This window comes from Acipenser ruthenus, chromosome 25 (genome assembly GCF_902713425.1).
Source record: "Acipenser ruthenus chromosome 25, fAciRut3.2 maternal haplotype, whole genome shotgun sequence".
NCBI classification, from domain to species: domain Eukaryota; kingdom Metazoa; phylum Chordata; class Actinopteri; order Acipenseriformes; family Acipenseridae; genus Acipenser; species Acipenser ruthenus.
Window position 1 is genome coordinate 8,667,769 of NC_081213.1, and position 15,689 is coordinate 8,683,457.

At 40.1% G+C, this 15,689-nt stretch overlaps 1 protein-coding gene across 3 annotated transcripts in view; it reads right to left on the reverse strand.

Moving 5' to 3' along the window:
* Positions 1-11,289: 11,289 nt before the first annotated feature.
* Positions 11,290-15,689, reverse strand: part of LOC117413748 (PR domain zinc finger protein 1-like) — a 29,090-nt gene continuing 24,690 nt past the window's right edge. For all 3 annotated transcript variants that reach the window (XM_059000252.1, XM_059000253.1, XM_034023051.3), the window contains 2 exons: positions 14,989-15,117; positions 11,290-14,459 (listed from right to left, as the gene is read on the reverse strand). In XM_059000252.1, coding sequence (XP_058856235.1) covers positions 13,908-14,459; positions 14,989-15,117 — 681 coding nt within the window. In that variant the 3' untranslated portion in view covers positions 11,290-13,907. The remainder of the gene's footprint in view (positions 14,460-14,988; positions 15,118-15,689) is intronic.

A 15,689-nucleotide genomic window follows, 5' to 3' on the forward strand; every position in this document is an offset into this window, starting at 1 on the left:
ACATGTGTACATCCACACAAGCCTCATTCACTGGGGATATGCATCACCAGTGAGGGGTAATAAACAATGCCATTAACAAACTTCACTAGAATGTGCCTTTTCAAGGGGGCTGAGTGTGGAAGAACAGTCACAAAGTAACTCTACTAGGGCAGCAATAGAACATATTACCTGCGGCTTTGGCATTATAGCCCCCGTCGGTAAAAATAGTCTTCCCTCAGGTCAATAATTTACCACTATAGCCCTCCTCTCCAGTCCATATTGTGTGTATATATATATATATATATATATATATATATATATATATATATATATAATTTTCTTAGCAGACGCCCTTATCCAGGGCGACTTACAATTGTTACAAGATATCACATTATTTTTACATACAATTACCCATTTATACAGTTGGGTTTATACTGGAGCAATCTAGGTAAAGTACCTTGCAGTACAGCAGCAGCGTCTTCCACCTGGGATTGAACCCACAACCCTCCGGTCAAGAGTCCCAGAGCCCTAACCACTACTCCACACAGCTGCCCTAGTAGCATATATATATATATATATATATATATATATATATATATATATATATATATATATATATATATATATATTTTAGTGAAAACAATATAATAAGTGCTTTTTTATAGACATCAAGTTTTCAGACAAACTGACTTAATTGCTGTTGGATAGGAAATTATGCTTTGAGGTGTAGCGGCGATCAAAGTTTCTTTATTGAAGTGACCTGGTTGTTTGTAAAAAAAGATAAATGGAGTATTATGGTTGTGTATTTTTTATTTATATGAGTAGATAAGCACACTTTGCTTTATAATCAAGGTTTTTGATTATTCAATTTGCATGAGTGACTATTTCTTGTATTGGAAGTTTACTGTGTTTTGTAACAGATGCATTGCTATTTATGTATACATCTTTTTTAAGCTTGTGTAATTGAATCTATTATTATTATTATTATTATTATTATTATTTATTTCTTAGCAGAATCTACTAATTGAATAATCATTTAGTTAAGATAGACAATGCATATAAATGGGGGTTGTTTCTAAATAGCAAACACTATCCACCTGATGAAGACACAAGTGTGTCAAAACGCATTGTGGTGTACAGCTATCTATTTGTGTGCTGCTTTTGTTTTTAACAATAAAATGAAATAAGTTTTAATAAGTCATTTGTAGTGGTCATGTTCTTATAAATAGAAGTTATATGATGAGTGTGCAACCAAGACGTCTCTACAAGGTCTACTATCAAGCTACAAACCTTCGTAGTGATAAAAGCATTTGGAACTGTGACAGTCTGGCTCGCAGTGGTGAAGTGGATGACGTCACGGACCAGGAAGTAACTGACACCAAAACAGTGGATGGGCGGGTGAAGCTGAGTGCAGTAGCACTCAGCGTATTTATTTACAAACAAAAATATTTAAACAAAACACAAAACACAAAACACAAAACAAAAGGGCACGAGGGCCAAACGAATCAACAAACAAACAAGTAAGTGTCGTGCTGGAGAATCCAGCACGTTTTAGCAATTGTTTTTTCAAATGTGACTCGCTCTCTCCGCTCCCCGTACTCTCCTCTGTACACCCAACAACAAGTGCAGAGAGCTGCAGGTTTATATACTCTGGCCGAGGGATTAACTAGTTGGTAATTATCTTATTATCCCTCGGCCAGAGTCTGCACGCGTTTGGTAAGGATGCATGACTGTCAGCTAGTTAAATAATCAGTAGCTGATCAGCCATGCATCCTCACGGGGTTTTTAAATATAACAATAAAAGACGCGGCGCTTTTACCCGCGCCGCAAACAAAAATACAAATAATAATAAATAGGGGCGGGACACTCCGCCACACATGCCCCCCCTTGTGCGCAGCACACATGGCCTTTTCGGCCACCTCCCCCCTTAGTCCCCAAAGTCCCGGTTAGCAGTCCCGGCGCAGGAACAGGGGCAGCAACGGACCAAAGGTGGCGGCCACGGTGGGATGTCCTCCTCCCACCCAAACAGCCGTAGCGTTCCAAAGGCCCGCGCACCGGCCGGCTCCTCTGGCCAAAAAATTTTTGGGGGTGGTCTCCAGACCTGCCCCCCCTTCTTCATGGCCGGCCGCTCCCCTCCGTGGGGCTCCGGCCACCCTTTCTCCTGCAGCGAAATTGCTGCGGGGGAAGCTGGTCTCCTGACCTCCCCCCCCTTCTTCATGACTGGTAGCTGCCCTTCACGGGGCTCCAGCCACAGTATTTCCTGCCGCGAAAGTGCGGCTGGGGGAGCTGGTCTCCTGACCTCCCCCCCCTTTTCCGTGGCCGGCAGCTCCCCTTCATGGGGCTCCCTCCACACTCTATCCTGCCGCGAAAGTGCGGCTGGGGAAGCTGGTCTCCTGACCTTCCCCCTCCTCTTCACGGCCAGCAGTTCCCCTCCGTGGGGCTCTGACCACACAATCTCCTGCCGCGAAAGTGCAGCTGGGGAAGCTGGTCTCCTGACCTCCCCCCCCTTCTTCAAGGCCGACAATTCCCCTCCGTGGGGCTCCGACCACATGATCTCCGGCCGCGAAAGTGCGGCTGGGGGAGCTGGTCTCCTGACCTCCCCCCCTTTCTTCATGGCTGGCAGCTCCCCTCCGTGGGGCTCCGACCACAGTGTAGTGACCCCAGGCGAAGCAGGATCCCTGGCGACCCCAGGCGAAGCAGGATCCCTGGCGACCCCAGTCGAAGCAGGATCCCTGGCGACCCCAGGCGACGGCAGCGGACCCTCGGGAGGCGACGGCAGCGGCAGCGGACCCTCGGAGGTGAACTCGGGAGGGGAGCCCCTGGCCATGGAGGCGGCAGCGGGAGCTCCACTTCTCCCTCGTTCCCTGTAGCTGGTGGCTCTCCAGGCGATGTAGAGCAACAGGCAGCCCCAGGCGATGCGAGGCAAGCATCCCTGGGTGGTGCGAGGCAGGGCAGGAGCAGTCCTTCCCATGACGGTGGGTGTGGAACCAGCAGGTATTCACCCTCTGCTGGTGGAGGTGGGAGGGGAAAGCAGTCCCCCCACAGCGGCTGAGGCAGAACCAGCAGGCATTCACCCTCTGCTGGTGGAGGTGGGAGGGGCAAGCAGTCCTCCCACGGCGGTTGAGGCAGAACCAGCAGGCATTCACCCTCTGCTGGTGGAGGTGGGAGGGGCAAGCAGTCCTCCCACGGCGGTGGAGGCAGTGGCGAGGGCTCCTCACCCTCTAACGCTGGAGACGGCAGCCATGGCTCCTCTCCCTCTGGCGTTGGAGACGGCAGCACTGGCTCCTCGAGGTGTTGTTTGTCCCACGCAGGACACCATATGTGACAGTCTGGCTCGCAGTGGTGAAGTGGATGATGTCACGGACCAAGAAGTAACTGACACCAAAACAGTGGATGGGCGGGTGAAGCTGAGTGCAGTAGCACTCAGCGTATTTATTAACAAACAAAAATATTTAAACAAAACACAAAACACAAAACACAAAACAAAAGGGCACGAGGGCCAAACGAATCAACAAACAAACAAGTAAGTGTCGTGCTGGAGAATCCAGCACGTTTTAGCAATTGTTTTTTCAAATGTGACTCGCTCTCTCCGCTCCCCGTACTCTCCTCTGTACACCCAACAACAAGTGCAGAGAGCTGCAGGTTTATATACTCTGGCCGAGGGATTAACTAGTTGGTAATTATCTTATTATCCCTCGGCCAGAGTCTGCACGTGTTTGGTAAGGATGCATGACTGTCAGCTAGTTAAATAATCAGTAGCTGATCAGCCATGCATCCTCACGGGGTTTTTAAATATAACAATAAAAGACGCGGCGCTTTTACCCGCGCCGCAAACAAAAATACAAATAATAATAAATAGGGGCGGGACACTCCGCCACAGGAACCCAATGCAGAAGAACTGGGTGGGATATGATATGTATTCTTCATTTCAGCACCTGTGATAGGTAAGACAGGTAAGACAGGCAAGCACACACAATATGAGTTTCAGTGCACTCTTGTATTATACAAAAATACAAACAAAATGCAAATTCAAATGCTGTCTCTTTAAGGATGGGTCAGGAACTAAAACACACACTTGATTCCCAGGTTGGATGGACTAGGAAACCAGCCACTCCCCTCATATACAGCTGGCCAAGTTAAATAAACCAATTTAGCCTGGCCACATCCCTGCATCTCTTTGCACGTGCCTCCAAATCACATCACACTTAGTGCAGTCCAGCTACTCACTCACATGGCTGTCTTGCCTGCATGTTGAAGGACATTTAAACAGTAAAAGCAGGGATTAAACCCCAGTCTCTGCCCTGTGTAAAATATACATTCATTATGTTCCAGTGTTTCTGCAAAAGCCAAGACTGCTAGAGCTAGCACATTAACAGTGGTACTGGTCTTGACAGTCACAACTAAATACTTTATATAAGCCATGAACAAAATAGAATCTGCACTTCATAATGCTGCATTGCTTGCCTGTTTAATGTCATTAACTTGGGTCCTGTATGATTGTCTGATGCTTTTTCCTATTAGATGTTCAATGCATTCCTAATGTGCTTCCCCACAGCTAGTAAGCATGGTAAATATAGATCTAAGCAGAAGCCACAGTAGAGAGTCATACAGAACATATTACAGAATTAAACAGATAAGAAATTAAGAAGAGAATAAGTCTGGTCCCAAGTGGTGCTGAATTATTATTATTATTATTATTATTATTATTATTATTATTATTATTAATAATAATAACAATAATAATAATAATAATAATAATAATAATAATAATAATAATAATAATAATAATAATAAACCTACAATGCTATGTATAACACCCTTTACAACATGTAGATGCGTTATAAATTATTCAAACTCAAGCGTTTCTCAAACATAAGTTCCTTTACTTTGCTTGAAGGAAATGGTGAATTCCTGATAAGTGTCTCACACAGTGGAGTCTGCAGGGGTTTCCTCTTCAGACTCTGCTGTCAGGCTTCTACAGAAACAGAAACAGCCCGCCTGAGCGAAAGAGGAAACAGGAAGTTACCCCCCACCCCCGGTGATGCAGTCGCTGTGCCGACGTAATTTACAGCAAGCGGCTCGATTGCTCAAGACCACTGTTCTCTGTCGCTGCTTTTCTCACGAAGCTCATATTGTGGCCGGTCTCCTGGATACAAGCTGCCAGAAAGCCACTTTTTTTTTTTCTCCTGTGGTTTTGTACTAGCTGGGGCTTTCCCTTCTTGTGCTACTGCAAGTGGAGTGTTCAAGTGGAAATTAAACTCCAAAACAAAAAAAAGTTTTTGAAAAAAAATTACTGTAATTGTTTTTCACTCTTGTTACAGTAAGTAATAGTTCAGTTCCGTTACTCGAAAGTTTGGTACCAGGCCATATTCAGACACATTTAGTGTGTGGGGCTGCTTTTAAGGCCTAAATGCTTAAGACTTGTAGTTAGGCTGCTAATCATTACACTGATGAAGGCATTTGCCTCTATTCATAAGTAGTTACCCCTGTGTTACATTTGAACCATTCTTTTGTCAAATTGCTTATGTTACAGAACTATGAAGACATTAAGCTGCATGTAGGAGTCTCATTTATTTATTTGTAGCGTTTTAATATTAATGTTTTCTTTTTTTAAAGAATGGTACAGTAAGCACACATTCAAACAAATAATTTAGTGCACCACATAATGCAAGCAAACTAAATAAATAAAACAAAAGTAAAAACCAACACAAAAGTATTGTTATGCAATCGAGCATTGCTCTTTGAAGTAAGTGCTGGCAGTTGTTTAATTGTTTAAAATGTATTTTCTTTAAAAGAACTCTTAAAAGCTTCATGCACTGGCATGCCGTTGAGTACCAAGCACTGTTTTTACTGTGACTGATGTGTTTTCATTACTCGAAAGTTTGATCATTTCAGACACATCTCAAAGATAACTGGAAGTACAGCATTGAAGTAGCTGCTTAAACTAATTTACCAGTCACACTTTACATCAAGTGTCTCTAATTATAGGAGCACATTTACATGATTGCAATGTTATTAAACATAGTTACTTAATGTGTACATCTCTTTGCATGATATACCCTAATCCTAACCCTAACCAGCAGTGTGGAGTAATGGTTAGGGCTCTGGACTCTTGACCGGAGGGTTGTGAGTTCAATCCCCAGTGGGGGACACTGCTGCTGTACCCTTGAGCAAGGTACTTTACCTAGATTGCTCCAGTAAAAACCCAACTGTATAAATGGGTAAATGTATGTAAAAAATAATGTGATATCTGTATAATGTATAATGTAACAATTGTAAGTCGCCCTGGATAAGGGCGTCTGCTAAGAAATAAATAATAATAATAATAATAACCCTAACCATTGTCTAATACAATTGTGTTCTTACATATATTGTGCAAATAGATTTACAGGAAAGAGTAAATAGCGGGGTTCCGACAAATATAGCGTTACACGTCCCCACGTGTTGCTACAACTGTTTAAATAACGTACCTGTCATTTTTTTCATTGTTAACATCCTGACAGCTTTTTTACACTTATAACTTTAAAGCCTGTTTCAAAGCTCTTTTGAAAATGTCCCCTGTAGTGCACTGATAGTGTAAGCCAGAGCACTTGTTGATATGTTCCTGCAGTGATTTACAGGACAGATCTCAAACCCCAGTGCACTAGAGTGGCCAGGTGAAGTTGGTTTATTGAAACTGTACAATACTCAAGCCATAGTACCCGTCAATGAAATGTGTTAGATGAACGCAAGTAGAGTTATGCGTCCCAAGCCGAAGTCGAGGCAGCTGGTTTACCATAATACTATATATTTTTTTTTTACCATATTTTTATTATAGTGCTTTTGATAGACTTTTTAAAGTTGAACTCGTTATTGTGTTCAGCAGTACATGGGAGCAGGTCACGTAGCTTGACATTTTAAACCTGGTTCATAACCAACCTTTCCAACAATGAAATTTCACCTTACAATAATAGAGTAAAAAACACTTACAGGAAGAGAAGAAGGGTGCATGTTTGTATTGTATTTTCATTTGTTTTCCACCTGTACCACGCAGTGGAAGCTGTTTTAAAGTACAGATACATTAGCATCTGTTAGATCAGCATATTCTGCTCTTAGATAATAGCCAAGAACAGTACTTAAGGGTATTAATAAAACTATAGACTAGATTGTGTTCTATACGTTTCAGTGCTTTTTCAAAGGACCGTCATCACATATCATGAAAAGCAAACACCCATATAATGTCTATTTAAAATATGTATTTAATGCATTTTTTTAATTGATTCATTTTCCAATTCAAGTGTGAATTTGTCAAAAAAACAAAAAAACAAAACAAAACAAAAAAACACTGTCAACTTGTCAACATTTTCTTTCTGAAACTGGTTTAATTACTAAGTTGTGGGCAATCAATGGCCTCTTGATGTTTGACAATAGCCTTTTAAACCAGCTGGATTAGAAATGTTGGTAGCCCTTTATATTACAGTACATGAATAGCCTCTTAATTACATTGTAATAACTGGATATTTACTAATGATCCCTTCTCTGTCTAATAAACACCGGAAAAGCACTGGAAATCTTTACTCAATTCATGTTGACTTGACTCCTTTCCCCATGAAAAAAAATAATTAAATAACCCACGCAAAAAATAAACACTCCTTTCCCAGTGTAGTTGGGCAATGTCCCTCTTTCCTGACTTGTACCTATCATTGATTCGTTCTGAACACTTTAAACCCACCCAACTACTGAGTGCAGCACATTCCTACATTTCTATTGGAGGATTGCACACGCTTGCAAGATTCAAAACGAGATTACAATTGAATAATAATCTAAAGTGCCATACATGTATCATTGCGTATCCCTCATGTGATGTATTGAAACAGTCCCTCCAGGGTTTGCCTTCCCAAATCAGAGTCAATGCAACGCTTCCTGTGTAATCCTGAGTGAATCTCACTTCTTCTCATTTCAATCTGATATACAGTCAGCTCTCGAGTATCCAGGGTAATGGAAAGGAGGGATTCCCCAGATAAAACAAGTTGATCATATATATATAAGGCATGCATGCACGCATCAATGAACACGTCTCACAAGACCCCGTTCATGCATGAATACATGCCTTATACAGCACATGTGATCAGCATAATGTGTTACAAAGAAACATGGTATCAATACAGCTAATTCAATTGACATGAATTAACAGGGCTGAATTCCAAATTAATGATTTCAGAACTCCAGGGGAAGTGCAGAAGATATCCAGGTGCTATTCCTGGTGTATGCATTAGGAATTTGCAGCCATTATTTGAAAGCGTGATCGTTTTTCTATACGGCTGGAGAAAAGCTTTTCAATTGTGATGAACCTCAGTGTCACCCTTATTTAGCATGATGTATTGAGAGTATTTGGGATATATGGAGGTGTCTATGTCTGCAAACCCGTCCACTTGGTCATCAACTTTTTGAATGTATAGCCGTGGCGGGGAATGGATTTTACTGACATCCTTTTTTCTCTTTTACTGCTCAGGTTTGAAATATATCTCATTTATTGAACCTTTTTTTCTTCAGTAGTGGTTTAGCAGAAACATTCAAGGCATATGAAGGAGTAGATTTAAATGCGGTTAAAATGTAATTCATTGGAAAAGCATGTTCTGCAAAACTGCAAAATAACAAATTGGCCTTTGGTAAGCATTTGGGAGGGCTTTTGTTACTGCATTTCTTAAGGGGAAAAGGAAGCTTGGATGAGTAACCCTACAGTACTTCTAATAAAAGAGTTTGCACCTTAAATTCCCTTTTCGTGGTAAGTTTCAAATCTCTTTTCAGCTTCTTTTAGAAGTAATTTTATATCATTTGTTCTAAGAAATCTCTGCATTTACAATAACTTCTGCATGTTTTGCAGTAGTAATATCATAGGAGGATGCCTGAAAGTAAAAGCACTGGAGTCAACATACTGTTAAGTAGTGAATTGAGAAGGGAAGATGGATACTGTTGGCCTACCAGAGAAGTGAAAATAATTAACAGTTTTGCAACGCTGCAGGGAAGGGGCATGTGCTACCCATTGTACCCCATTCAGAGCCCTCGCTCCCAGAATAAATAATCGTCTGCTCTTCAAAAATAGGGCAAGCATTTTAATAAGCAAGACAATGACACTGGAGATGAGGGCTTGTTCTAAGAGTGACCCTTTGAGTTGAATTATGGTGCTGCTATTCTTATGTGTGTGTATATAGGGCAGCAGTGTGGAGTAGTGGTTAGGGTTCTGGACTCCTGACCAGAGGGTTGTGGGTTCAATCCCCAGTGGGGGACACTGCTGTTGTATCCTTGAGCAAGGTACTTTACCTAGATTGCTCCAGTAAAAACCCAGCTGTATAAATGGGTAATTGTATGTAAAATAATGTGATATCTGTATAATGTATGTAAAATAATGTGAATCTGTATAATGTGAAATAATGTAAAAATGTGATATCTTGTAACAATTGTAAGTCGCCCTGGATAAGGGCGTCTGCTAAGAAATAAATAATATATATATATATATAAATATATATATATATATATATATATTGTAAGATAGTGTAGTCTGGGGTGAAAACAGGACTACACCTCCCAGAAGGACATGGGCTGAAAAACCCTAATTTAATTGTTAATTTTTGTTAATTATCCCCTGCACCTGGCTATCATTGTAAATTACAGCCAGGTGCAGGGTACTTAAGGAGTGCAGTCAGTCTGCTCAGTGCTGCTGTGTGAAGAGCCCGACTGTGAGTCGTTAAAAAGGAAAAAGGTGTGTGTGTACGATTCTTACTGTGGTTTTGTAAGGTCGGGGAAACAGCTTAGCTGTCCCGGGTTAGACAGGGTGTTCCTGTAAGTTAGTTAGCACTCCAGAGTGGAGCTAGGTTTTTGTTTGTATTTGTTTCTTTTTGTGTATGTGTCTAAAAATAAAAGAAAATTAGCGCAACCGCGCTGGAAAAAAGAATTTCAAGTTCCTGTGTTTGGGTCAATTTAAAGGGAAAAGAGCCTGAGACAGCCTGTGTAGCGAGCGTCTCCTTTACAATATATATATATATATATATATATATATATATATATATATATATATATATATATATATATATATATATAAATTAAGCTGAAGCTCAGTGGTTGCCCTCTCATCTCACAGCCTAACCTGTTTCTTTCTAAGAGCTCTGCTGCTGGTGTTGGTGAGCTACCTGCCCCTGGAGGACAAAGGCCATCCCTGGACACCTAGCCGAGTCCACTGTCGCTTGAAACAGTCCCTGCCTCCTGGTAACTGAGCAGGAACTACCCCTGGATAACTAATTCATAGTTTCAATGTCTTCTGTACACTGAAAACTGCATACAGATTGGGCATATATCCTCTATACATATCGGTATGTTAGATTCGTTTACAGGCTTAAGGTGAAGGTATCTTTATGTATACGTTGTTACCAATAAGAATAAAAAAAAAACTGAACACAGGAAACTAGGAAACATAATTCTGAAATACGTATGACTTTTTCACATTTCTATGAATTCAGAAGGGGGTCAGGAAGTTGTAAAGATTATTTTGAAGAAGCCTGAGTTCAGTTCTTTCAAAGAACAGTATCACTTCATTCAAGACCTGGATTCGTTTGGGTATTTCTAGTAAGATCACTGTGTTACAGCCACCCACAATACCACATCAGCACATGTGTGGTTCGTGAATACAAAAAAAAAGGGTTACCGTTTACTTAAAGCGAGATTTGCTGATCTGTTAATAGAAATCCCCTCCAAAAGCATGACTGAGTATGTAAAGGGTTGGACACAAAAAAAGGAAACACCTGTGGTATGTAGCAAACACTTTTGTATAAATGATCTCAGATGACTAATAATATGAGATGCTCCTGTTGTTTTAAAGCTCCATGTTGCAAGTCAGTCACAACAGGGAAAACAGCTTAATACTCTAGAGGCCTGATAGCTGTGGTTTTGCTGTTAGGTGCTTCCTTATGTCAAAATACTGCACAATACACAGCAAACTACTATAAGTCTTTCTCAATACTTGTTTTAGTAATACTACATACACCACCATTGTATTTTTATAGATATGGATATACACCCCTTATAAAAGTTTACCACATTAAAAGCATAGCAAAGCATAATAAAGCATAGTGAAAGCATGGTAAAGCACAGCAAAGCAATGTAATGAACAGTGCGGTATGGTAAAGTGTATTAATTAACATGGTAAACCAGGGTACATTATGGTTAATGCATGGTATTACCATGGAAAAAGCATGGGAAAAGTACAAAAATACCATGCAAAAATACCAGGGTAAACTTTATAAGGGACACAGCAAGAAATCCAAAAAGAAATTCAAATACTTGATACGTTTTTACTAAACATACAGAAGAAACAGTTTATTTTTTCAGCTACATACATTATAACATTTTACCAAAATAGTTTTGTACATAAAGTGTAAACAGCATGTAAATATCGACATATAAAAACATCACAAGCAAAGTGTTCAAACAACTCAGACATACAGTTAAATCCTCCTTCTAAAACAATAACAGAAGCTTTGGTGCAAATATGTCAAACACATGTTATCTTCCCTGAATTCACCATTTGACAAAGAAAGGAGCAGAGTTTAATGCTGGATTACAGCTTGCTGGTTTAGGGGTTAATGACTTAGTATCAGGATGCTCAAGCCAAAAGGTGCAATGATGTTGCTACTAGATCTATGTGGATATATACCTGAGGGGCTGCTAGTTTTTAACCTGAATGAGTAGACCTGAGTTTGGATTTAGCAGCTATAATAACATGCCAAAACTCCACATTCCAATGGGAATGTAGAAAGTATCACATGTGTACCTTCTAGATTACCTTGGCTATTACAACCTAGAACCTGTAGTATTGGAAAGTGCTTGTATCTGACCTTTACCAAACTTCACAACACATTATTTTGATGATTGTTTTGGGGGTTTCGCTTACAAAAAAGGATAAGAAAATAGAAATGTACCCGTCAAGCAATAACCTGTTCAAGTTTTTCAAAGTGAAGTAATGCTTTGGTTTAAATGCAGATAGGGTCTGAAATATGTCATGATGGTCAAGAATATGAAGTGATTGTCCAGGATTTCAAATCCATTTACCTACCCCCTATTAGCACTGGCCATCCTTATCCCTGCCCCTTTCTTATGATGAAAAGCTTGATTTTTACTTTAATGCAGATGCTCAGACTAAATGCAACACAATAGATCTGAAGTTGACTTACAGGAAGTGTCAAGACGGTTTAAATCTATCGAGTATTGAAAAAAGAAGCAATGAATAGAAAACGTTCTTCATCACAAGAGAAGGTGACAATGTTGTAATGCTAACAATATAATCCCAGTATTAGCCTACACAAAATACAAAAGCCCTACACAACCTAGCTTTTTATTTTATGGATGTTAATATTGTTCACTTCAATAAAACTACAATTGCCCAGACATTTTCCTGTGCATGCTACATACTCTACCGAACACAATAAAAACTTCAAACACAACTTCTATTGCATTTTTCAAATGTGGCATTTAATACGCACTGATGCATAAGCTGTTTCCTGTTTTAGTATCTAGTTCATTTTTTTGGTTTTCTAATAATTCAATAGCTTTTGGCGAGTTCTGTGCAATCTTAGCAAATCACGTCCTACTGTATAAAACATTTGTTCTACAGGTTTTGGTTTGATTTGTGTGTTTTATTTCCCAGAGCAAAAACAGATGACTATGGTTCAAATGCACTGAAAGAAAATTTCCCTAAAAGCCTACAGAACAACTTCCCCTTTGTGGAACTGACAAACAGATATATAAAAATACAACTACTGCCAATTCCTCAAAAGTGACACCCAAATATGAAAGAACAAAGTCCATGTATTATATAAAGGAAGCATATATTTAAAATGCTACTCGCTTTTCTTCTGAACAGTCCAATACAACCACAAACTCATTTTGAGTGTTTTTTGCCATGCCAATTTTGCTTGAATATTAAAACAACACCTTGAATAAAAATAAATGATCTAAACAGTGTGGTTCTTATTTCGCTACCATAAAAGATGTAAGCCAGTTCAGTTATTATTAATATAGAACAATTCAGCATTACAGGCAGCAATATGTAGAAAAAAACAGATTAAATTATATATCATTAAAGACTTAGTACTTGCAAAAATAACTTTACATTTTGCTATAAAAAATTCAACTGCTTGCATCAACAGATCCTTGTTGCAATGCTACAGGTGAACATATCTAACCAAATTTGTCCAAATCTCCCACTGAACCCATATTTTGATAAGGAGAACTTGGAAAACCAGATATGTGGGTAATGCTAGACCTGGCATCAAGAGATTAAAGTTGTCAATTCAACAAATGTTACTACTGGCAATGTCACACAGACAAACAAAGAATGAAAAGACTTTAAAATATATTAGAAAAAAAGTTTTTTTGTCAATAAATTAAAACACATACACACAAAAATAAGTCAATTTCTAGAACAATTCCAAAATATGTTCTTATTTCATACTGTACTATGCAGTCAAAACATTTGTCAGCAGTGCAATTACAAGTCTCTGTTTGAGAAGGTCTTTGGGAAGCTGGTGCTATTTGGTACCTCAGATTGTTTAGTTTTTTTGGCGATTTATTCTTTCTTTCGCTCCTTAAAGCCTTCTGCACTTTCCCCACGACCCCAGAACTCAGGGAAAAGAAGACAGTTCTCTCGTTTCCACATGCAATTTCTTCGTCACAAGGCTTTTCGACAGATGCTGAAACTTTTCCATCATTAAACGCTGAACTCTGACCGCTGCCCATATAAAAGATTCCCATGGCAAAGTTACCATGGTAAGTTTACTGTGGTTTTTACCCTGTTTAACCACATACTTCATTATGATAGCCTATGCTTTACCATGCTACTTTTACTACCCTTGGCTTGGCTTTTAGTACACTTTTATAAAAGTCCACCTTTTACAAAGTTATGGAACTTCTTGCTTCATGGTGATGTGTGAGTGTGGTCTGAATATGTTCCCGGCAGCGGCTGGGCTTCTTTCATGGGAGATCGGGGGTGGTGAGTGGTGGTGGTGGGGGTGATGGTGGCTTTCTTTCTTGACGAAGCCAGTCTGAAGTTGGTCCTCCTTCAACTCCTGACTCTTCAACATCCATCTCTCCACCGAGTCCACCTCGGCCACGCTGGCTTTCTCTTCCATGGTATCAGCATCGGAGCTCACATCAAACTTCCTGATCATCTCGTTCATCCGGCAGAGCTCCTCGTGCGACTGGCCCAGCATGGCAGCTGAGGGGCAGTAGCCCCTGCTGTGGATCTGCAGACTGAGCTGGTGGATGTAGGACTGGGAGCAGAGGGGGCACTTGTAGGGCTGGTCACGGCTGTGCAGGCGCTTGTGCAGCTTGAGATGGACGTACTGGGTGAACTTGGTGGAGCACAACTTGCACTGGTAGGGTTTTTCACCTGAGTGAAGCCTGAGGTGGGTCTTGAGGTTACTGGTGCTGCTGAAGCGCTTGTGGCAAACCTGCAAAAGAGGGATCGAGGTTCATTGTAAGGGCTGCTTTTTGTATGAAACAAGCGATGACTCTCAGTCGTCAACTGCTTATAAAAAAGAAGCTAGACAACAAATCCTGGGCACATTAGAAACATGGGTATGTATTACCGAAGTACCTAGTGTAGTCTATCTTGCACATTTATCAGCGTCTAGTTAAACAGGTGTTGAAATGAAGTTAAAAACCTTCATTTAGGCAGCCTTAATTCAAATGTGCACCTGTGTAATTCTAAGCCAATAAACGTCTAATAAATGCATACCCTGATATTGAGGTAATACAGTGATGTGAAATGTCTTTGTATCAGGTGGTAACATTGCATTAAACTAAAATTAGCCATGCTGTTTAATTTTTTCTTATTTCCCCACATGTTATAAATATATAGTACAGCGTGCTGAAAAAGATACAAGCAGATTTTTTATTAGACAATGGGTAACACTTTCCATTAAGTGTCTTACTGTCTATTTACATACAGTAGTAGTTACTTAGTAAATGCATGTGTACCTGACACTCGTGGGGTTTCTCTCCTGTGTGCACCAGGTTGTGTTTCTGCAGGTGAGCCAGCTGAGTGAAGCTCTTTCTGCACACGAGACACTGGAATGGACGTTCTCCGCTGTGGACCCGCAAGTGCACCTGCAACACAAGCACAAAGCAACATTGTTAAGAGGAGTTCAGAAACAGGGAATAAACACTTTCAAACTCGTACGAAGAAATGAGTTGCAGGAAGGACTCATTATTGCAATTAATATACAGTAATGTATTATAACACCCCACTGCTTCTGTTTTTTTAAATGTGTTGTGCATATGAAATCAAAGCACTGTAACTGAAAATCTTGAGAAATTGTCAAAATAGGCAAATTAGTGACTGTTTAAAAACTCATGACTTTAATAGGACACACATGCAATTCATTTAAAACAGTACGAGAAAAGGAACAGAAATGGTAAAATGCATGAGAAGTTGTTTAAGATGCCTAATTAAAGCACAAAGTGATCTAACATTTTCACACATCAGTGCCTGTTGTTTCTGTATGACTACTGACCGAAAATTGAAATTCTCACACCTAGAGGTTTTCATGCAGGTAGGTATATAAAGGACATAAATAACATATCTTGAGGTGTTCTAATACATTTGCACACAACTCAATCATATAGATATAAGATTTTTTAGAACACTGTTGAAACTAAAACCAGTTTCCGACGTCTCA